The sequence below is a fragment of the Dryas octopetala genome, chromosome 1 (genome assembly GCF_963921425.1).
Source record: "Dryas octopetala chromosome 1, drDryOcto1.1, whole genome shotgun sequence".
NCBI classification, from domain to species: domain Eukaryota; kingdom Viridiplantae; phylum Streptophyta; class Magnoliopsida; order Rosales; family Rosaceae; genus Dryas; species Dryas octopetala.
Genome location: NC_141366.1, coordinates 31,155,753 through 31,180,267, shown reverse-complemented (window position 1 = coordinate 31,180,267; position 24,515 = coordinate 31,155,753). Strand labels below are relative to the sequence as shown.

General features: G+C 37.8%; 1 protein-coding gene and 1 pseudogene across 1 annotated transcript; both read left to right on the top strand.

Annotated features, from left to right (window-relative positions):
• Positions 1 to 599: 599 nt before the first annotated feature.
• Positions 600 to 2,659, top strand: LOC147299745 (acyl-CoA--sterol O-acyltransferase 1-like). The gene has a single exon (XM_086229823.1). It carries the CDS (start codon positions 1,291 to 1,293, stop codon positions 2,566 to 2,568), a length of 1,278 nt encoding a protein of 425 aa, XP_086085949.1. The 5' UTR covers positions 600 to 1,290; the 3' UTR covers positions 2,569 to 2,659.
• A 19,656-nt stretch (positions 2,660 to 22,315) lies between these two features.
• LOC147299744 (acyl-CoA--sterol O-acyltransferase 1 pseudogene) lies at positions 22,316 to 23,615 on the top strand (annotated as a pseudogene).
• Positions 23,616 to 24,515: the final 900 nt, after the last annotated feature.

Sequence of the window (24,515 nt, the reverse complement as noted above, 5' to 3'; positions counted from 1 at the left end):
GCCGAAATTTGATATCTAGTTTCTGAAAACATATTGCGATTCATTATTTCAAAGAAGGATTTTACTATCTCAATCAAAAGATTGATCCAGTATTTTATTATTGTGACCACATATGCTTTAGGTCTATCTTGATCTGGTGCAATATTGATGGACAATACACTACTTTTTTCTATCCCTTACATGAGCTGAATCATTATTCATCAAGTGGGTGTGAGATTCAAAATCACATCGTATATAATGTAATAAGCATCGTCCTTCATTTTTCTGTGTCTGCATGTATTGAGCCTCTCTTTTTGTTTTATGCTTAGCATTTGATTCTCACACTCTCTTTTTTTTCGGTCAATAGTCTCACACACCGAGTATTGTCATGAATTTAATGTTGAAAACTCCTAGTGGTATTGTCATGAATTTAATAATTGTAAGCCATATATAATGATTCACTCTGAAAACCTTTTGAAGCAGATGCTCGTCATAGAGTTGAAACAAATTGAAGTTGGAGTTGGTCATATTTGACCAGGACTTAAAAACCGTTGGACTGTTTATTCTACAATCTACTGCCATACAAAAGATTCAAAGTTGGAAGGCCATCCCTTTTATTTATTCCAAAGCAAATGATGTTTCTGGTACACAGAGCTTCATACAATCCCACCTAATTCCAAACCGTCCAAAAAAGAGCATCTCTCAGACTCTCCCTGTTCTTATTCCAACACCTTTAAATAATCAAATAATTCTAGTCGTTATTGGCTTATGCTATTCTGCTTGATGTGGATTGGATCTTGTTGTTTCTTTTTCTCTGTTCCTGACTTTCTATCAGTCTCTCTTTGATTTTTTGCTGAACCATGATTTTGTTTTCTTGGCCTGGTATTAATTCTGATTCACATGTCAAATTCTTCATTAATTCCATTCCGTGAAGGGCAAGAACAACTCTACCGACCCTTTGATTAATAATAGCCAGTCGTACCTAAACTCTTCAGCTTCATAAATCCAGAAATAATCTCCCCATTCCCATATAAACTTATAAAGCAATAATCTTCTCTGTATGTATTTGGGCACACGTGGCAACCACCCATTTGATCTGTGACAAAAACAACCAAAATAGATATCATCAATGTACGAATTGCATCACCACATCAACGCCTGCCATCCATGCCAAGCTGAAGTTTTAAGCACCACTGATTCATGTCACACCAGAATCATATATACAAAGCATTGCTAATCAAGAAACGGGGTTCAGGTGCCTTTGCATGAAACAGAGCACATTTCTTGATTACGATCCAAAGCAAAGAGAAAATGGAGCTGCAGGGTGAGATGGGAAACTTCATTAAGGTATGGCTCTCAGTTTTTATATCTCTATGCTACTGCTATGCACTACCCAAGTTTCATGTACCAAAAGGTACCCCAAGATTCTTGGCCATACTTCCAATTGTATGCCTCTTTTTAGATCTTCCTCTCCACTTGGCCTCCATACATCTTGGAGGCACCACTGCTTTCTTCATTTCTTGGCTTGCCAACTTCAAGCTCCTCCTTTTCGCTTTCGGCAAAGGCCCTCTCTGTTCTGACCCTTCTATCTCTCTTCCCCGTTTTGTGGCCATCGCTTGCTTACCCATCAAAGTCCAACAAAACCCACTTCCAAAAACACAAGAAAACCCCCAAAATGGCACAAGCTCACATCAAAATGGCCACAACAGAGAAAACCCATCTCAAAAATCAAATACAAATGGACAAACCCGACAAAACCCCCCTCCAAAAACACCGGAAAATTCTCAAAATTCCCAAAGTAGCCACAACAGAGAAAACCCATTTGGAAAATCAAGCCCAAATAGGGGAATCAAAGAAAACCCAGTTCTAGAAATGACCAAAAAGGGCCAAAAATCCCCATTAAACTACGCAATTAAAGGCTTGCTTTTCGCTTTGTTGCTACGGGCCTATGACTACAAAGAGCACATACACCCAAAGCTCATACTGATCATGTATTGCTTCCACATTTACTTGGTCTTAGAAATCATTCTAGTCATGGCAGCAGCCGTGGCTCGAGCCCTGCTGGGACTCGAGCTCGAGCCTCCGTTTAACGAGCCATACCTCTCGTCCTCGCTCCAAGACTTCTGGGGCCGAAGATGGAACATCATGGTCACCAGAATCCTGCACCCGACCGTATACGAGCCCGTCCTCGCGGTTTCGACACGTGTCGTGGGGAGAAAGTGGGCCCCGTTGCCGGCCGTGATTGGGACCTTTGTGGTGTCGGCAGTCATGCACGAGCTCATATTCTACTACTTGGGGCGCGTGAGGCCCACGTGGGAGATCACGTGGTTCTTCCTCTTCCACGGGGTGTGTTTGGTGGTTGAGATTGCTGTGAAAAAGGTTCTTAAGCGGAAGTTCCAGATTCCGAGGTTGATATCTGGGCCGTTGACTGTTGGGTTCACGGCGGTCACCGTTTTTTGGCTCTTCTTTCCTCCGCTGCTCCGGTGCAAGGCGGATGTGAGGGCGTTTGAGGAGTACGCGGCTGTAGGCGCGTTTTTGAAGAATATCGGTAGGGCCTTCCCTAGGAACCTTGTAGGCCTGAAGGTTTAATATTTGACATTATTTTACAAAGAACCTTGTAGGTTGGTCTATAGTCATTTTATTTTAAATGTCATATATGCAAGGAGTAAAATTTCGGTTTCGGGGAAATTTTTGATGGAAATTTCGACGGAAATTTTCGTGGAAATTTCGATTAAAATTTCGATTTCGACAAAATTAGATAAAAACGACAGAAATTACTATCAAAATACGGAAATTTGAATGAAACTTGACCATATGCTTATTTAACATATTATCTACTACATTGATAAAAAACATTGAAAAAACTAAATTATATAGTAGATTTTATGTGATATAAGGTGAATATAATGCGCGCTGGTGGTAAATACTGTTAAAAAAATGGGTCACTAATTAATAATTATATAAATAGCACCTCAAATTTATTTATATTACAATTTTAAATCATGAATTAAATAAGTATTCAATAACTTGTACGGCAATTAAAAATATATATTAATATATAATAATAAAAAGGGATTAATACCATTTTGCTCCCCCGACTATTACACTTGTATCAGTTTGCTCCCCAGACTTCTAATTTGGAAAATTAAGGACTCTGACTTTTTCAATTTTGCCAATTGAGGTTCTTTTGTCAATTTACACATTTTTTATCCAAATCTTTGAGAGCAAAATGGTCCCTTCCAATTAGATCTTATCATTTTTTCCTCATGCATCATTTTTCCTCTTTTATTTCTTGCTAAATTTTGCTTGATCATCTCGACATTTTAGATGAAAAATGTATAAATTGATGGAATAACCTTAATTGGCAAAATTGAAAAAGTCAGGGTCCTTAATTTTCCAAATTAGAAGTCTGGGGAGCAAACTGATACATGTGTAATAGTCTGGGGAGCAAAATGACATTAATCCCTAATAAAAATATGAATAGTTTAAAATATATTTTAAATAACATTAAAATTCAAATTCATCATTCAAATTTAAATTCAAATTCTAAAGACTTAAAAAGATCATCCAAATTTTACACATATATTGCATAACTCATCTAAAAGACTAAAACATATTACAAGCAAAACATATATATTATTATCTAATATTACACATGGTACTGGATTACTGGCTGGGTAACCTATATATTAACTAATATTACACATTGTACTGGCTGTTGGGTAAAATATATATTATTAACTAATTGTTTATTAACTCTCTCCACACAAGCTGTTAATAATATAATATTATATTATATTACGAATTTACAATCAATCTGAACCAGTATACCACTTTCCAAGTTTCCAGATTAATCTCAAGTTAAAACTCTGTCAACAATAGCCAAGGATTACTAATAGTCTAATATTGAGTGATGCTACAAACTTCTCAAAATTGCCAAAAAGGGGGAGGCTTTAGATCATTACCAAAATATTCAAAAAAGAGATTCATAAAGAGAAGAATGAATGCCATATAAAAAAGCTGAAGATTAACACATATCCTGAAAAACTAAAATCCTCTAAATTGGTTCACTATTCGCATACTAATGCATACCTTCACTATTGCTCGGACACACAAAACCCACAAGCCCACCCTCAAAAGAAAAGCTTAGAAAAAGGATACTGAGAAGAAAAAATTTGCTTCAGATATACACAAAAATGCCACACTGTTTTACATTCTTTACTAATGCAAGGGCATACAAAATCCACAAGACCCAGAACCTGACCCTCAAAACAAAATCTTAGAACATGGTAAAAAAAACTTCAAAAAATAAACAAAAACAAAAACAAAGAAAACATAAAGTTATAAGACATACCCAAATGAGAGAACATGAAGGACAAAACACGCATACCATGAACAATAAGGTCCCTGCGCTTCTCCATTTGCCATGAAAGCTCATAAACAAGAAGGAACCACCAACCAAGCCAACCCCAAATACACAGAGTTTCGATTTTTTTTATGGGTTTGAGCTACAAAATCTTATTGTTATTAAACCAAAATATATTGTTATTATCTATAGAATACAGACTAAAACTGGGGTTGCAGACACCCAAAGAGAAAACAGTAAAGGAAATGATATGTACAGAAATCTCAAGAAAAGCAGCAAGCCCACAAGAAATGGATGATTACAAAATACGAACTGATCTGGAACAGAACTCGTCGGCGGTGCAGCGCATCCGATTTGGGTTTCTTGACTCTCTCCAATTTGGGTTTTTAAGATGAAGAACTGGAGAAGATGAAGTGGTTGAAGAACAGAAGGATACCGTGTCAAGACCAAAGGATTCTCAACCATATCACTATATCACAGCAAAATTTCGACGAAATTTTGCCCAAATTTCGACGAAATTTTGCCCAAATTTCGTCGAAATTTCACAGAAACACACTTGGAGGGGGGTCGAAATTTCGACCGAAATATTAGCGAAATTTCGGCGAAATTTTTGAAATTTCGGCGAAATTTTCGAAATTTCGGCGAAATATTATCGAAAATTAAGGGATATGTGATAAAATTTCGGAACCTCAAAAAAACGAAAATTTCGCCGAAATTTTCGAAATTTCACTCCTTGCATATATGCACATACATGATAGAGATGATAGAGACGGAGAGAAATGTTTTGCCCCATTCATCTATCTATTTATGTATCTCAATGATTGATTAAGAAATCTTAGAATGACTTCTCAAGTTGTCAAAGTGCTCACTTTAGTTGTTACTCATTAATTACTTTATTTCCTTCTTATACAAGAGTAATTAAATCAATTTGATTTTGGGTTAATTATACGTACAATTCTTGATATTTGACCGGTTTTAACATAACTCCCTATATTTTCAAATTTTACATCCTACAAGTTTAAATTCTTTACAAATAATCCTTTGATGATAAAAGTCAACTAACATAAAATATGAATTTATGATGGACTAAATTGTCTTTATGATGTTAACAATTAGGTAATGTATATTTAACAATCAGGTACTCATTTTAGACATCAAGCACATGTCTGCCACGTGTTCTTTTTAAAATAGTCACTTTTATTAGTTTGCCTTTGTCTATTTTAGTTGTTATTTTCATTGCTTTTTTTTTTCGGATATATTTCCAAATCTCACAACTTACAAGCTCCAGATCGATCTCTCTCTCCCCTCTATCTCTCTATCTCATCTATCTCTTCTCTCCCATCTCTCTCCACAAATTGTGTGAGTTCATAGAGAACATAAATGAAAGACGATCTATCTCTCTCTCTCTCTCTCTAAATTGTTTGAGTTTGCAGAGCGGTAGCGGAAGATAGATCGCCGTCGAAACTGAACTCATTCTTCAAAAGTAGATATCACAAAAAGGACGTGTTGTTGGTGGCGAGATTGCTTTGTGAAATTACATATTTCGCTTTGTTTGTGGCCTCTGTTTTCGTCTTGATTTTGATTTTGAAATTGATTTTTCACATTTTATTGTTGTTATAGCTACAGTTGCAATTGTGGGTTTATGTGCAGTTTCAGTTGCAGATTTAGATGCAGTTTCAGTTGCGAGTTTAGGTGCAGTTTCAGTTGCGGGTTTAAGTACAGTTTCAGTTGCAAGTTTAGATGCAGTTTCAGTTGTGGGTTTAGGTGCAGTTTCAGTTGTAGTTTCAGAATTCTCAAATTTGTTATACCAATTTGAATATGAGAGGTCTCAGAAGTCTTAAATTTTTTGTTATGTAGCAATTTCAGTTTGATCTTGGAGATGAGATTGCAGTTTCAGGTGGTTTCTGATCATGGTGAGTTGTGGCTTGGGGTAGTTTCACTTTTTATTTTGTGTTCCCAGCCCGCAATTGAAGAAAGGATTAGCAGGGACATACTTGAAACTTTTATTATTTGGCGTGTGTTTTTTTGTCCTTGTCATAGGCGGCTGAATGTTGGGCATTTAGAATGTGACTTGGAAATTAAATTTATGGGTTTGAATGTTTTTGTTAATATTTTAAATTGCCAGTACCTCAAAGTTAAGGGAGTCTTAAATCAAAGGAAGCTTGATTTGTTTTGTGGAGAGTTCTTGCCGACACTAAGGCCCCGTTTGGGATTGCGGTGGAAGACCCAAAAGCTGCTGTGGATGACAATTCTCAATCACCTACAGCAGTTTTGGTGTTTGGTAAAAAAATTAAAAACTGCTTTTTCTCACAATTCTCAACTCTCCACAACAAAAACAGAAAGCAGGTTTCTAGGTGCTTTTGAAAGTTGCAGTGCATCACAGCAACAATAAATATTTTATTTTACCCATAATATCCTCATTGATTTCTATATTTTTAATTTGTTTATTTTAAATTAAAAAATATGTCCATTGTTAGTTATATTTTATATTTTGATAATTAATTATGATATTTTATTTGCACGATTAAAATTATAATATACCTACAAAAATAATAGACATAGTTATTTAATAATGTTGTTCTTAGAAAAATTAATGCTAATAAAAATTTGTAGCAAAAAATTTAAAAAACAAGTAAAACACATTTTATTTTTACCAAACAAATAAGTGAAAGACATTTTTAGCATCATATCTATTTTAGTAATTATACACAGTCACAACACTTTTACATTAACATTTACCAAACACTTTGATACTGTTTTTTGCACTTACAGCACTTTTGAAAACATACTTTACCAAACACTCAGCTACTTTACTTTACAGTTGACTTTACTTCACAGCTGTTTTACCTCACAGCTGTTTTTTCACACAGCAATACCAAACTGGCCCTAATACAGGGAAAATACAAAGCTTTCTATTTTTTATTCTTCTCCTGGTACATCTGGGATATCATGAGGCGGTGAGAGAAGGGTATCAGCGGAGTTAAAGGAATTAGCAGCCAAAGGGGATTACGGGTGATGTTGTCTTGATGCAAGAGGGACTTCATTCAGTCCATATATCAAGCAGAGCATGGCATAAAAAGGGTAGTTTTTCTTTGAAGGGGCAGCGACACAGAAGGCATATCAAAAGGGTTTTCTTTGTTCTCTTTTGCAATTGATTTTATTTCTACAATTTTTATTAGACCACCCATGAACAATCTTGTCATGGGTTTTTAAACTCTTAGCTGAGGCTAAGAGGAAGCCCTAATTTAATTAACTCTATGGATTTATTTAGTTAATTTTAATTTTCAGATTTGGGTGTTAAATTCTCATTCTCTATTTCAATTGAAATACAATATTTAATTTCTATGTGCTTGATGATTGACTAGGATTTGGGTATTGTGATTTTGGCATTAGAATTTGTCTATTACCATGGGCATGTTTTAATTGGGCCATTGTGAATGAGAATCATAAATTGTGGTATTGTTCTTGACCATGGATAAGTACTATAATTTATGTGGTTTCTTTGAGAATTAGTTATTTGTTTAACATGACTGTAACGACCCGACCCAAAGTTGACTTTTAAAAATAATGGACTTTCGTCTTTGACTTTGAGCACGTTGAAAAGGGTCTCGAGTCCACGAGTTCGTAGACACGCGGCACGCGTCAATCGGAGTTACGGTTTGAAAGTTATGGGTGTTTAAAGCGAGGGGCAATTTCGTAAAATGACAAATTTGGAGTTTAAAAATTCAGATTTCTAGAAATTTCTCTCTCTCTCTCTCTAGAACACTCTCTCTCTCCTTTATATCTCTCTCTCTCTCCCGCACACTCACTTCTCCCTCTCTCTCCCCGACGCCCCTCCCCTGGCACCCTCTCATCTCCGGCCTGCTCCCCTCGCCGTCCGGCCAGGAGACGGCGACGACACCACCTCAGCCTCCCCCTTCTCTCTCTCTCCTCCCCCGATCCCTCTCTCCTCGCTGGTTTTCTCTCTCTCGGCTGGCTCTCTCTCTCTTCCCCGTGACCTCTCTCCTCGAACCTCGGTCGTCCGGCGCCGGAATTCAGTGATCCGACCGGCGTTGGACTCGTCTCCACGCCGCCGACCTCCCAGTGGGGTCCGATCAGCCAACCAAGCCGCAACGGCGGCGCAGCGACGCCGTTTCTGAAACGAAGCTCTCGACGGCGACTCAATTTTTTTCGGCGAGTTCGAGGCCGATGACCACTTGGGTTCTCTTCCCCAGGCTCCGGCGAGTCCAGCAGCGTCACTCCCTTGCTCCGGTGATCGCTCACGGCGGCGAATCGACGATACAAAAGCTGGCGGCTTCCGCCGTCGATTCCGGCGTTTCTGGCGACTTTTGGCCGTCGGTCCAGTTGACAAAATCGATCCCCTAGGTACGGGTAATCTTTCCCCTAAAGTGTTGAAGTTCAATTTTGAGATTTTAGAAATTCGATTTTTGGGTTTATGTCTATTTTGAATATCTTGAAATCGGACTCAAATTTGTGATGTTTATGTGCAATTGAAGGTTCTATTATATAATTCGGATTGTTTGGAGTTGAATTGGGATGTTTCTAGGTTTGTGCCGCCGCTGCCACCGACGGCTCCGCCACTTGTGGCGGCGAGTTAGGTGGTTTTTTCTTGTTAATCAGCCTTCCCAGGACTCTTAGAGGCCAACTCTAGGGTCTGTTTACGTGTTGGTGAGTATTGTGTGTAATTTGAAGCTGGGCAGCCACCGTGCGTGGTGGTTACCGCCCATTTCGGTCATTGAACGGCCAAATTGTGAAACCTGAATATTTAAATATTGGTTGTCTGGTCTTAACAGGTATACGGATTCAGGAAATATAATTCCCGATGCCGTTATGCTGCCGGATTTGGTATCCGAGCAATGGCACTGTGAAAGGTAGGATTTGGATCATGAGAATACATTGATGAGGATCTGAGGTTAAGGAATTAATTTGGAATTTTTGAGTTTATCCCGGGGATAATTGCTGAATTAGGAAAGAAATGTTTATGGTCGAAGTAAATAAAGGATGATTAGGTGATTATTATACCGATTCGATATAATTGAGTATTGAGGAAGTATTGGTATGATTTGAGTGACAAACAAGTGAAAGGTCGTGAGTAGGAATCAATCTCGGAAAGGTTTCGGTGTAGATCGGAGTAAACAGTGAGTGGATTTTGTTTATGATTGATTTATTTATCCAATGATGATTAAGACGTGATTTGAGGAGAGACACCTCCTTTTTGATGAGTGGGTTTGATAAGGAGAATTTGGGAAAAGAATATTTAAAGACTGTTGTGTAAATGCACGTGGTGACCGGTCGAGCCTGCTCGTACGGAGAGACCCCTCCGTATGAGATTGTGGCTAGGATATGAGCCTGCTCGTACGGAGAGACCCCTCCGTATGAGATTGTGGCTAGGATATGAGCCTGCTCGTACGGAGAGACCCCTCCGTACGAGATTGTGGCTAGGATATGAGCCTGCTCGTACGGAGAGACCCCTCCGTACGAGATTGTGGCCAGGATACGAGCCTGCTCGTTCGGAGAGACCCCTCCGTACGAGATTGTGGCCAGGATACGAGCCTGCTCGTTCGGAGAGACCCCTCCGTACGAGATTGTGGCCAGGATACGAGTCTGCTCTTACAGAATGACCTCTATGTGCGAGATTGTGGCCAGGATTTGAGCCTGCCCGAGCACGGGGTTGTGGCCAGGACATAGTCTACAGTACGGGTGCAAGTATAAGTGTTTTGAGATATCAGTTTCCAAGGATAAATTCAGTTCAGAGCTTGATTTATAGTTAAGGGGATTTAAAAGTGGTTTTAAAAGGAGATTTTTGAAAGTAGTTATAAAGCTGGAGGATTTCCAAGGACGAAGTGTGTGAAATTAGATAGATGGTTGTTGGGTTGTTGGTATTGCATGTGTTTGCTAGGACTTAGTAAAGTCTAGGCTTGAATCGTGAGGACGGAAATGATGGTGTCTATGCATTGAGGATATTAATTTGAATGTGAATGAATGAGGTTGAGGTTAGTGGTTGATGATTAGGCAATTTAGCTGAGCGGGACAGCAGCGAGGCGAGACGTCACCCTTTTTCGAGTACTACAGCGGGTGGCCCTAGTCAAGGATCATCCAAGAGGGGCAGTTTTATACGAGCTCTAGTGAGCTTACCGGGTTTGTTGTATAACTCGGTACACCATGGATGCGGTGTAGGAATTGTGTTTTACAGATTAAGCAGGCTGAGGAAGCAGTGGGGGGAAGACGAGGCAGTGGGACCCAGAGAGATTAATTTAATTGTTTTTACTCAGTGGTTTGTTTAAAATGTTTTTGACAGAATTATATTTACTTATGTTGTTGTGTATGGCTCAAAAGTAAAAGAAAGCAGATTTAGCAGTTTGATGTTCAGTATTTTCATGGACTCGAGGTTGTGGGGCGTTTCAATTGGTATCAGAGCTAGACCCGGCCGGAAGTGTGTGGATTGCAAGACCCAGGGACCAAGACCCTGAGTGGGCGGCTGCGCGAGGCAGTGGCGAGCCACCAGGTGAGGAGAAGTGAGTGATCCCACACTGCCCGGGTAAGGATTGGTAATGTTACAGAAGGTTTGAGAAGCCAGTTTGAGAAATAAAATGATTTTCGAGTGATTTCAGAAATGTATTTTATTTGAGCCATGAAAATATTTGAGAAAGTTTTGAGAAATGTCCCCTGCACTGTCGTCGTCTCTCTGCTCCTCAGCAAGTTAGAAAAGTTGGAAGGTTGAGTAAGTTTATTAATAAGAGATCAGAGGGTCAATCAGAGTGGCGCAGCGGAAGCATGGTGAGACTTGAACAAATCACGTTGGCACGTGGTCAATAGAGGGATCAGCGAGGTCGATAGGAGGTACGAGTTTGGGCAACACTTGTCTGTTCCGATATATGCTAAATTTCGAGGACGAAATTTTTGTAAGGGGGGAAGGTTGTAACGACCCGACCCAAAGTTGACTTTTAAAAATAATGGACTTTCGTCTTTGACTTTGAGCACGTTGAAAAGGGTCTCGAGTCCACGAGTTCGTAGACACGCGGCACGCGTCAATCGGAGTTACGGTTTGAAAGTTATGGGTGTTTAAAGCGAGGGGCAATTTCGTAAAATGACAAATTTGGAGTTTAAAAATTCAGATTTCTAGAAATTTCTCTCTCTCTCTCTCTAGAACACTCTCTCTCTCCTTTATATATCTCTCTCTCTCTCCCGCACACTCACTTCTCCCTCTCTCTCCCCGACGCCCCTCCCCTGGCACCATCTCATCTCCGGCCTGCTCCCCTCGCCGTCCGGCCAGGAGACGGCGACGACACCACCTCAGCCTCCCCCTTCTCTCTCTCTCCTCCCCCGATCCCTCTCTCCCCGCTGGTTTTCTCTCTCTCGGCTGGCTCTCTCTCTCTTCCCCGTGACCTCTCTCCTCGAACCTCGGTCGTCCGGCGCCGGAATTCAGTGATCCGACCGGCTTTGGACTCGTCTCCACGCCGCCGACCTCCCAGTGGGGTCCGATCAGCCAACCAAGCCGCAACGGCGGCGCAGCGACGCCGTTTCTGAAACGAAGCTCTCGACGGCGACTCAATTTTTTCCGGCGAGTTCGAGGCCGATGACCACTTGGGTTCTCTTCCCCAGGCTCCGGCGAGTCCAGCAGCGTCACTCCCTTGCTCCGGTGATCGCTCACGGCGGCGAATCGACGATACAAAAGCCGGCGGCTTCCGCCGTCGATTCCGGCGTTTCTGGCGACTTTTGGCCGTCGGTCCAGTTGACAAAATCGATCCCCTAGGTACGGGTAATCTTTCCCCTAAAGTGTTGAAGTTCAATTTTGAGATTTTAGAAATTCGATTTTTGGGTTTATGTCTATTTTGAATATCTTGAAATCGGACTCAAATTTGTGATGTTTATGTGCAATTGAAGGTTCTATTATATAATTCGGATTGTTTGGAGTTGAATTGGGATGTTTCTAGGTTTGTGCCGCCGCTGCCACCGACGGCTCCGCCACTTGTGGCGGCGAGTTAGGTGGTTTTTTCTTGTTAATCAGCCTTCCCAGGACTCTTAGAGGCCAACCCTAGGGTCTGTTTACGTGTTGGTGAGTATTGTGTGTAATTTGAAGCTGGGCAGCCACCGTGCGTGGTGGTTACCGCCCATTTCGGTCATTGAACGGCCAAATTGTGAAACCTGAATATTTAAATATTGGTTGTCTGGTCTTAACAGGTATACGGATTCAGGAAATATAATTCCCGATGCCGTTATGCTGCCGGATTTGGTATCCGAGCAATGGCACTGTGAAAGGTAGGATTTGGATCATGAGAATACATTGATGAGGATCTGAGGTTAAGGAATTAATTTGGAATTTTTGAGTTTATCCCGGGGATAATTGCTGAATTAGGAAAGAAATGTTTATGGTCGAAGTAAATAAAGGATGATTAGGTGATTATTATACCGATTCGATCGAATTGAGTATTGAGGAAGTATTGGTATGATTTGAGTGACAAACAAGTGAAAGGTCGTGAGTAGGAATCAATCTCGGAAAGGTTTCGGTGTAGATCGGAGTAAACAGTGAGTGGATTTTGTTTATGATTGATTTATTTATCCAATGATGATTAAGACGTGATTTGAGGAGAGACACCTCCTTTTTGATGAGTGGGTTTGATAAGGAGAATTTGGGAAAAGAATATTTAAAGACTGTTGTGTAAATGCACGTGGTGACCGGTCGAGCCTGCTCGTACGGAGAGACCCCTCCGTATGAGATTGTGGCTAGGATATGAGCCTGCTCGTACGGAGAGACCCCTCCGTATGAGATTGTGGCTAGGATATGAGCCTGCTCGTACGGAGAGACCCCTCCGTATGAGATTGTGGCTAGGATATGAGCCTGCTCGTACGGAGAGACCCCTCCGTATGAGATTGTGGCTAGGATATGAGCCTGCTCGTTCGGAGAGACCCCTCCGTACGAGATTGTGGCCAGGATACGAGCCTGCTCGTTCGGAGAGACCCCTCCGTACGAGATTGTGGCCAGGATACGAGCCTGCTCGTTCGGAGAGACCCCTCCGTACGAGATTGTGGCCAGGATACGAGTCTGCTCTTACAGAATGACCTCTATGTGCGAGATTGTGGCCAGGATTTGAGCCTGCCCGAGCACGGGGTTGTGGCCAGGACATAGTCTACAGTACGGGTGCAAGTATAAGTGTTTTGAGATATCAGTTTCCAAGGATAAATTCAGTTCAGAGCTTGATTTATAGTTAAGGGGATTTAAAAGTGGTTTTAAAAGGAGATTTTTGAAAGTAGTTATAAAGCTGGAGGATTTCCAAGGACGAAGTGTGTGAAATTAGATAGATGGTTGTTGGGTTGTTGGTATTGCATGTGTTTGCTAGGACTTAGTAAAGTCTAGGCTTGAATCGTGAGGACGGAAATGATGGTGTCTATGCATTGAGGATATTAATTTGAATGTGAATGAATGAGGTTGAGGTTAGTGGTTGATGATTAGGCAATTTAGCTGAGCGGGACAGCAGCGAGGCGAGACGTCACCCTTTTTCGAGTACTACAGCGGGTGGCCCTAGTCAAGGATCATCCAAGAGGGGCAGTTTTATACGAGCTCTAGTGAGCTTACCGGGTTTGTTGTATAACTCGGTACACCATGGATGCGGTGTAGGAATTGTGTTTTACAGATTAAGCAGGCTGAGGAAGCAGTGGGGGGAAGACGAGGCAGTGGGACCCAGAGAGATTAATTTAATTGTTTTTACTCAGTGGTTTGTTTAAAATGTTTTTGACAGAATTATATTTACTTATGTTGTTGTGTATGGCTCAAAAGTAAAAGAAAGCAGATTTAGCAGTTTGATGTTCAGTATTTTCATGGACTCGAGGTTGTGGGGCGTTTCAATGACTAAATTGATGGATAGTTAATTTGCTTCTCTTGTACTTCATGAATTCTTATTTGATTGTGTATGTCTAGTCATGAGTGTGTAATTGATAGGAACAATTGACTTTATGCCATATAAAGGATAATTCAATACTTTTGGAGAAGTTAATTTACTTTTTTTCTTTTCAATTGCGAGATTTGTGAATGAACTACTACTGAGTTAATTTTAAAGCAAAAAGATAAAGTGCATTATTAAGGGCACTTGTCGTTTGAAAAAAAAATAGATTCGATATTTCGAGATAATAAAAAACTATCAAAATTATTTTCCAATGTTAGGGAACCATTAACATCGACCTGAAAATTAATAAATTGACAATTAGAAACTAGAGTTAAGAGGATTAGTGGTGGAATCGAAGCCTTACAGTTCATCTCATTGATTTTAATCTTAATTAGTCATTGCTTTCTTAATTTAGTTATTATAATCAAGGAGTAAAATTTTGAAATTTTCAACGAAATTTCGTCGAAAATTTCATTTTTTAGGGGTATGGAAATTTTAACACCATACCAAAATTATTTCGAAAAATTTCGGCGAAATTTTCGATGTAGAGATCGGAGAGAGAGAGGGGAGGCAGAGACCGGAGGGAGAGGAGAGGCAGAGACCGTCGCTGGAGAGAGAAGAGATCGATCGGAGAGGGAGCTGCAGATCGAGGCGCGCCGTCGTCGGAGGGAGATAAGAGATCTGGGGAGGGAGAAGGAAGAAAGAGATTAAGGAGGGAGGAGGGAGAGGGAAGAGAGAGATCATGAAGGGAGGAGAAAAAAAACAGGAGAAAAAAAGAGGAAGGCTAAACTGGAAGAAGACGAAGCCCAGGGGAAGAGTGGAAAACCACTGGGGGAAGAAGAGGAAGAGTAAAGAAAAAAAAGACGAAGTCACGTGGGAAGAAGAGTAAAAGGAAAGAAAAAAAAGAAAGGAAAAGGAAAAAAAAAAGGAAAGAAAAAAGAAAAAAAAAAAAAAAGAAAAGGAAAGAAAAAAAAAGAAGAGAAATTTTTTTTTTTTTTTTTTTTTTTTTTTTTTTTTTTTTTTAAGGTAGATTGAGATTTGGAGTCTTTAGGCAATTGGAAAGAAAAAAAAGGTTTGAGATTTTATTTGGGGTTTGATTTGGTCATTTTGGTGTTTCGTTTAGTTGTAAACATAAATTATGAAAAACAAATTTATCCCCTTATCATGAAGTTTCATTTCCTTAATGTTTGGTTTTCCAATTACGATAATTTGTAAAATTGAAATTTTAGGTAAACCGTTGTCGCCGTTGCTGCCATTGGATTGGTTATATTTTAACCCAATTCGGCTTAATTTAACTATCGAAGACCATTTCCAAGTCCCTTTGAGTAAGTTTGCTACTTTCCGTTGCCACATTGGTGATTTATTCGTGTAATTTTATTATGTAATTATTAATTAGTGAAGTATTTTTTTAACAGTATTGAGTATTGTCTCTGGCACGCATTATATTCATCACATATCACATGAAATCTACTATATTATTTGATTTCTTCAATGTTTTTTATCAATGTAGTAGATAATATGTTAAATAAACATATGGTCAAGTTTCATTCAAAATTTTCATACTTTGATAGCAATTTTCGTCGTTTTTGTCCAATTTTATCGAAATCGAAATTTTAATCGAAATTTCCGCAAAAATTTTCATTGAAATTTCCATCGAAAATTTCCTCGAAACCGAAATTTTACTCCTTGATTATAATTTCAAACCAAATCAAATCTCTTGTTGAATTAGTTAAGTAGTAATTTTATAATTAGATTGTTCTAGTCAATCTCTATGGGTACGACCTCGTTCTTATTGGTCTATACTATAATAGATTCTTACACTTGCGAGTTTAATTTGATTTAAATTAATTTATTAATTAGGTTGGTTTAAATTCACATTACCCATGTGCAGCTTTTTAAAATCTCGGCCAATGGGCTGAAATTTTGGAAAAAAACTAATATTTATTTCTTAATTAAATGGGCCTTGGGTCCAAAATTGTCAAAATAAGTGATTTTAAATTTAAAAACACAATACCAAACAAGGTTTTAGTAAGTTTAGAGTTCAATTATCTCTAATATAATAAGAAAAAATATACGTCCATTCGAATCCAATCTCACATGATAAAGGATGATGTCCAGCCAGCAGAAACCTGTGTCCAATATATATTGCCTTGAGATTTTTTTTTTTTTTTTTTTTGAGAAGCTTGGGAAAATTATTAATTATCCCAACCTAGCTATGTATGTCCCTCCGCTCCAATGCCTACTCGTATTCATTCAATTAAGGATTAATTAATTAGTTTCCATTGGGCAAGCAATCTTATTCATGATTTTGACATTCATATAATTGACTTTACTGTTTTACACGTAGAAAACAGAAATTTCTCGATCAGCTTCTCACTCAAAATATTTTTATTTGTCATGATACATGCATGGCAACGTCATTATATATGCCTTTATATATATGGTCGATATCGATGCATGCGAGCCAAAGTTTATGATATTTTGAAGATCCAATCACACTAGAAAACAAATAGCTGGTTAATTAGCTAGGAAAATGAACCAGCCCTTGTCCGAGGTTGAGGACAGATATGGAAGAATACTAGCTAATTGTATGAAAAAACGATGTCACCACAAAGGGGAGATATCTTGTGTGTCCATATATACAAGAAATTCTATCATTTATTTTATTTTTATTTAATTTGTTGATAAATTTGATTTAGTAGTGCTATTTAAATGAATTAATTTAATGGTATTTCTCTTCTTAAATAATTTTTTAAAATTCAAATTAATGCCCACATGAAATATCATGTACATCTATATTTATAATGCCTAATAGCTAGATGAATGAGTTTAGGGTTTAGACATTATACAGTATAATATTATAATCGAAATTGTTTATTTTCTAAGTAACTTTTTAAATATCATTTCTAAAAGAAATGATCCAAATCAGAAATCGTTTAGTTATTTAACTGTTATCAAATAAATGGACGTTTTGATAACAGTTAGCTTACAACCTATTTATTTAATAAAAGTTAGATGATTAAACTATTTATGATTTAGTTTATTTTTTATAAAAATAATATTTAAAGAGTGAAATAAAAAAAATAGTTTTAACCAATAAATTACATCGTATAATTGACATGAGAAATAAGAGTGCATAACGAAAAAGCAGCTAGTATTTCTTATTTTATGTATCATTAATATTTAGGCCCAGTGTGGTATTGTTGTGAGAAAAACAGATGTGAAGTAAAGCAGTTGAGTGTTTGGTAAACTATGTTTTCAAAAGTGTTGTGAGTGCAAAAAATAGTATCAAAGTATTTAGTAAATGTTAATGTAAAAGTGTTATGACTGTGTATAATTACTAAAATAGACATGATGCTGAAAGTGTTTTTCACTTATTTGTTTGGTAAAATTAAAATGTTTTTACTTGTTTTTGAAATTTTTTGCTACAAATTTGTATTAACATTAATTTTTCTAAGCACAACATTATTAAATAAGTATGCCTATTATTATTTTTAGGTATATTATAATTATAATTTTAAAAATAAAATATCATAATTAATGATCACAATAGTAAATATAACTAACAATGTACATATGTTTTAATTTAAAATAAACAAATAAAAATTATAGATGTTTAAATAGTTATATGAAAAGTATAATCAATCATCACATGTATTACATACCATAATGACTAATATGCTAAAAAGTTAGTAGGAAAAAAAAGTTATAAAATAAATGAGGGTATTATGAGTAAAATAAAATATTAATTGTTGTTGTAATTCACTGTAATTTTCAAAAGTAGATAGAAACTGAGTCTGTTTGGTATTCTATTCAAAAACTTTTTCTTTTTCAAAAATAAAAAATATGCCTCATTTTAAAAATGATAAAACAATATTTTTCTCATTTTTTTTACATTTCTTTCTTTTTTAACTGTCATCATTTTTTAAATTTATGTTTTCAAATTTTAAAAATTAATTTTGAAAACTCACATTTAAAAAAAAATCTTAATTTTTTTGAAAAAAATTTGAGTAAAATATCAAACAGGCATTTACTTTCTGTTTTTGCTATAAAGAATTAAAAATTATGAAAAAAAATAATTTTTAATTTTTTTATCAAATATCAAAACTTATGTAGATGATTAAAAATTATCATCTACAGTGGGTTTTTGATCTTATACGGCAATCCGAAACGGAATCTTAGTCTTGATGTCTCGGACTAACAGCGGCTCCAGAAAGATGATAACAGAAAATAATACTTAAATAATGTTGATTAATTAAACATAACAAGAATGAATTGATTGATTAGATTTGTATAAAGTGATAAAGGACACCCCACCATCCGACCAAAAAAAGGGCACCCCACCGAAAAGTTTGGCACGCACAGCACTATGGGTTTTTATTATTAATATTAGAGCTAATTACACTTATACTCCATGAGGTTTATTATTTTTTTTACATATACCCTCTGAAGTTTTAAAAATTACACATACATCCCATGAGGTTTCAAAACTATTGCATATAATCTTCTATAAGAGAAAAAAATAAATAAACAAAAAAGAAAATATTTATATTGAGGTTGGATCTTACATCTTATTAGGCCATTTCACCCCTTAGCATGCTTTTTTGCATAATTTCTCATCATGTTTCATCTCATATAGGGGGTTATATGCAATAATTTTGAAACTTCAGGAGATGTATGTGTAATTTTTGAAACTTCAGGGGGTATATGTGAAAAGACGATAAACTTCAAGGGGTGTAAGTGTAATTAACTCTTAATATTAATATATATATATAAAATGACTGAGAATTGTAAAATAATATGTACTTTTTTGAATTAACACTAATTTTAGAGAGCTGCTATTTGCACACCCCTAAATTTTCTTTTTGCACACCCTTTCCTCACTTTTTCTCACTTCATACTCCCACACTCTTCCCACAATTAACATTTCTCATATACACACCCCCACTCAATTACCAAAATATCCCAATTCATACACACCCCTCCCAAAACTCAAATAACACACACCTCACCCAGACACCTCCCACAGCCACCCCCACCGCCGGCAAGGTCACCGGCGGCTCAACCCTTCCCTTCTCTCTCTCCCCCTCTCCTTTCCTTTTTCTCCTTCCATTTCTCTTCTTCCCTCTGCCATCCCCCTCCCCTCCCCCTGCCGCACCCCCACAGACCACAAACTTCCATACACAGCCCACCCCCTCCCTTGCTCCTCCCCCCACCCAACTTGCACACATGCATGCAGAGCCGCCAAGACCATGCCGACCACCCAACCTACGCAGCTCGCTGGAGAAGAAAACAAAAAAAAAAATTTGCAAGTGGTTCGGCGGACCAGTGGCAAAACTGATGGTTTCGTTCGGTAGGTACCCGCCGAACAATCTTATTCTATTCGGCGGTTACTTGCCGAATGAAACCATCGGTTTCGACGCTGTTTCGCCGAACCACCTGCATATTTTTTTTTTGGATGTTCAGGGGTGCAGATGGAGGTGGTGTGGAAGGAGGTGGAGGGGGAGGTGGTGCGGCAGAGGGAGTGTTGCAGGGGGGAGGTGGTGCGGCAGGGGGAGGGGAGGGGGATGGCAGAATGGGAGGGGTGCAGAGGGAGGTGGTGCGACAAGGGGAGGGGTGTAGAGGCAGAATGGGAGTGTTGCATGGGGGAGGTGGTGCGGCAGGGGGAGAGTAAGGGGATGGCAGAAAGGGAGGGGTGCAGAGGGAGGTGGATGGGAAAGGGGAGGGGTGTGTAGTGTATTTTCACATTAGGATAAATATGTAAATTCACAAATTAAGTTGTTAGAGATGTGCAAAAAGAAATTTAAGGGTGTGCAAATAGCAGTTCCCTAATTTTATCATATATATCAAACGATGACCTAATTAAAAACTAAAGAGTGATTAATATTTTCATATTTTTTTTTTATAGGGGATTAACATTTTAATATTCGTACGTACTTTGGCCTCAACAATTTTTATTTGTATGAAGGAAGTCCAAAAGCGAAAACGTGCCTTGAAAGAGTTGGACCGGTACCCATGGTTTGACCAGCGAATACAAGGTCAAGTTGGGACGCTAGCGAATTAGTACATCCACTGCATCAAACCACACTTCGAAAAATGTTTGTCAATAAAAAAAAAATAAGAAAGAAAGCACATGCTCTAACTAACCCAATTGAAAATCGGTCTAGGATAGTTTTCTTCACACTTTTGTGCTATTTGTTTATTATAATTGGATCCAACTAATCACTTTTATCTCTTCTACTTTTTCTTTCCAAAATTGAATAAGCAATTCGAAAAGGTTATGCAATTCGACTGGAATTCATTAATGGTGAGAGTCATCATCAATCTTACCACACTTTATACCAATCTAGAACACTTCAATAACCAAGGTTTTTTTTTATTCAATAATACTGCTAATTAAGTCATTCAAATATTTCACTTCAATAATTTCTATATTGATAGTTTGATACTATATATCAATCTAGAACAAGTCAAGAATCAAGGTCTAGCTCAAATAGTGAAGGGGGGGGGGGGGGTTGTGGTGATGAGTTTGAATTGTGATAGGGTGAACAAAACAACATTTGTTTACCAAATAATTATTTACTCACATATAATTTCTTACTTGTTAAATTCAAATAAACGAATAAGATGTTCTCGACTCAAATTTTAAAGAATTTTAAAATTCATAGAATCTATCAAAATTTAAGGAAATTGATTGAAATTCTCATGAAATTTGTTATGTGTAAAAAATTCATTTAAATTTATTAAAATCCATTACTTAATAAAATCTATAAATCTTTTAAGACACTTGAATTTCATTAGAATTTATTAAAATTTGAGTTGGGGACATCTTGATTTCTTTAGAATTTATTAAAATTCTAATTAAGGATACTTAAAATTTATTGGACTTTTAAAATTCAAGTCGAAGAGATCCCTAAAATAAATTTAAATTTAAATAACGATATAAAATATATGTTGTGAAATATCATCTTCCTTTTTAATGAATAAAATTCTATAGAAAAATTTAGGCATAAATTCAATTTAGACACATAACTATATATGCTATTTCAACGGGGTCCACGAACTTTCAAATATTTCAAATATACACCTGATTTATTATGTAAATTGAAAAATGAAATTCTGTCCATTAATTTATTGAGAGATCAGTTAAATGTCAGCTTGGTTTTTGCTAACAAGGATTAATTGGCGACTTGGCACCAACTCAGCATACATTTCCCGCCAAATGAGCAACATATGTCCACTTGACACGGGCCCACACACCCATCACCTCCTTCCCGCTCGTCGAACGCTCTCCTGACCATTTAGTCTCCAAAAAACATCACGTTTTCCCCCAAATTCGAATATAAATATCTTACTTATGTTCAACGAGCGAGAGAGAGATGATGAGTTTGTGGACCCGTGTCAGGGGTTAGGTGGACCTGTGTCGCTCATTTGGCAGGAAATGAGCGACACGGGTCCACCTAACCCTTGACACAGGGCCACAAACTCTCACTTTCTCTATTATTATAATGAGCGATACGGGTCCACCTAACCCCTGACACGGGCCCATAAACTCTCACTCTCTCTATTATTATTAAATTGTGGATCCGTGTCGCTCATTCGACGGAAAATGTTTGCTGAGATAGCGCTACGTCGTCAAGTAATCCCGGTCAGTAAAAGTCAAGCTGTCATTTAACTGATCTCTCAACGAATCAATGGACATAAATTCATTTTTCAATTTAGATAATAGATCGGGTGTATATTTGAAATATTTTAAAATTCATAGACTCCGTTAAAATAACTTATATAGTTACATGTCTAAATTAAATTTATGCCACAAATTTATTAAGTGTGGTACCCGCTCTTATTTAATTCCGCTGTCCAAAAGTGACACGGTAGAGAATAATAATCAATAATTGGTTTGGCCTACATCATGCACAAGTCAAATTCTTTGGACCAAGAGTCATACCAGGCAGCTACATAGGACCCCCTATATATCACAGATCACAGATTCAGAGATCACAGATTTAGAGAAATGTAGCCACCATTGCAATTAATATTTAAATGAAATACATAGGACCCCCTATATATAAATATATATATATACACACACACACACATCACAGACTACTCTCACAAAACAAAACAGTAAGCAAAACAAAAGAAACGAAAATGGTGGAGGGTGAAATACCCAACTTTATCATGGTATGGAGCTTAGTGGTGGCATCTCTATGCTACTCTCACACCATAGCCAAGCTCAGTCCTCCAGGTACAACCAGACTCCTTGCTCTACTCCCTGTAATCTTCTTCTTCTTCTATCTCCCTCTCAACCTCACCACCATTTTTCTTGGAGGCCCCTCTTCTTTCTTCCTTGCTTGGCTTGCCAACTTCAAGCTCCTCCTCTTTGCCTTTGGCAAAGGCCCCCTCTCATCTCAACCACCCATCTCAATCTCCCACTTCATCCCCTTAGCTTGCCTCCCCATCAAATTTCGAAACGACCCAAAAAAAGTTGACTCCAAAGGGTCCTCCAAAAAGTCCTCACCATTTCCCAAAAGAGGCCAGAAATCAACTCTGAATTATGCAACCAAGGCTTTGATATTCGCCACATCGGTCCATGTCTTTAAGAACAAAGAGTTGATTCACCCTAAGATCTTGCTCTTCTTGTATTCCATTTACTTGTACACCGGTCTCGAGCTTGTGCTAGCCGCGGTTGCAGCCCTCGCTCGAGCCTTTCTCGGAGTCGATTTCGAGCCGCAGTTCGACGAGCCTTACCTCGCCACCTCACTTCAGGACTTTTGGGGCAGGAGGTGGAACATCATGGTCAGCAGAATTCTACACCCTACAGTCTACGACCCTGTCAGAATGGCCTCCAGCCGTGTCATTGGATCCAAGTGGGCCCCGCTGCCAGCTGTGCTTGCATCTTTTTTCGTGTCCGCACTCATGCATGAGCTCATCTTCTATTACATTGGACGGACCATGCCCACGTGGCAGCTCACGTGCTTCTTTCTCCTCCATGGGATTTGTTTGGCCATCGAAATTGAGCTGAAAAAGGCTTTTGGTGACAAATGGCGGTTGCCCGCGGTGGTTTCGGGGCCGTTGGCGATGGCGTTCGTTGTCGCCACCGGGTTGTGGCTGTTCTTGCCGTCACTAATGGGACGGTGTCAAGCTGATGTCATGGCTTATCGGGAATACCTTGCCTTCACTGAGTTTGTGAAAAGTGTTACTAAATTTTTCAAACTTAATTCTCTCTTAAACATTGTTGTTAGTCATTAATAAAATGCACTTTCCTTTTGTAACAGTAGTGATCAGAAATCCACTTTAATAAAAAGGGGATGTTTTGTTAGAGTAATTACAAATTAACAATAAAATTTTCTTGCTAATTAAAACTTGGTGGTTGAATTTGGCTCACAGTGACTTTTGGCAAATCATAGATGCGTATCTTTGCTGCATCAAACTCTTTGAATTTTCTTCAAGGTGAATTTCGTTGCAACCTTTTTTCCCGTGACTACTTTTGCAGTTGGACCAGTCACTTTATAATCTTTTCTAATTTCTTTCCAATTTTTTTGCCGTGGCTACATTTTGTAGGTCTAAGAAACACTAATCATTTTTATTAAACTGGCAACCGTCTCCTTGTTATTTAATCGTGAAAATTTATATTCTAAGAAGAAATAAGTAAACACGATCGCCAATATCCAAGATTCAAAAATATAATTGCATAATATAGAGCCTGTGAATTATAGAATTATTTTATTATTATATTTTGGTGTTTAAATTTTATTACACGAGTTTAATTATTTCATGACATGTTTCCTTTCAGACCCATCACGAGACTAAGACAAGTTAGTCTCTTGTCGATATGCAATTTTCTTTGGAATTCACACTTTTTCTCAAAGAATTTAGCGTGTGTTTCGATAAAATAATTCTATTTTTCATAAAAATTGATGAATGATGAAATTTAAAACTCCATCATTAAATTTTCATCAATTACATTTTTTATTGTTTTGATAAATATATATATAGAATTTAAAAAATTACAAAAATTACAAATTTTATTGTTTGGGTAACGGATGTTATTTAAAAATTTAAATAATGCAGTGGTAAAAAAAATTAAATAATTGCAGGAGCTAAAGTTTCCAATCGTAGGGATGCTTCATGGCTAATATTGATTAATATGAGCTTGTTTCATGCCATTATAGCTAGAAAAGTCGTTAAACCCATGTCGTAACACACACACACACAGATATATATATACACACTCACAGACCCATGTCATAACACACAGGGACGGATGCAGGATCCCCAACCTGGGG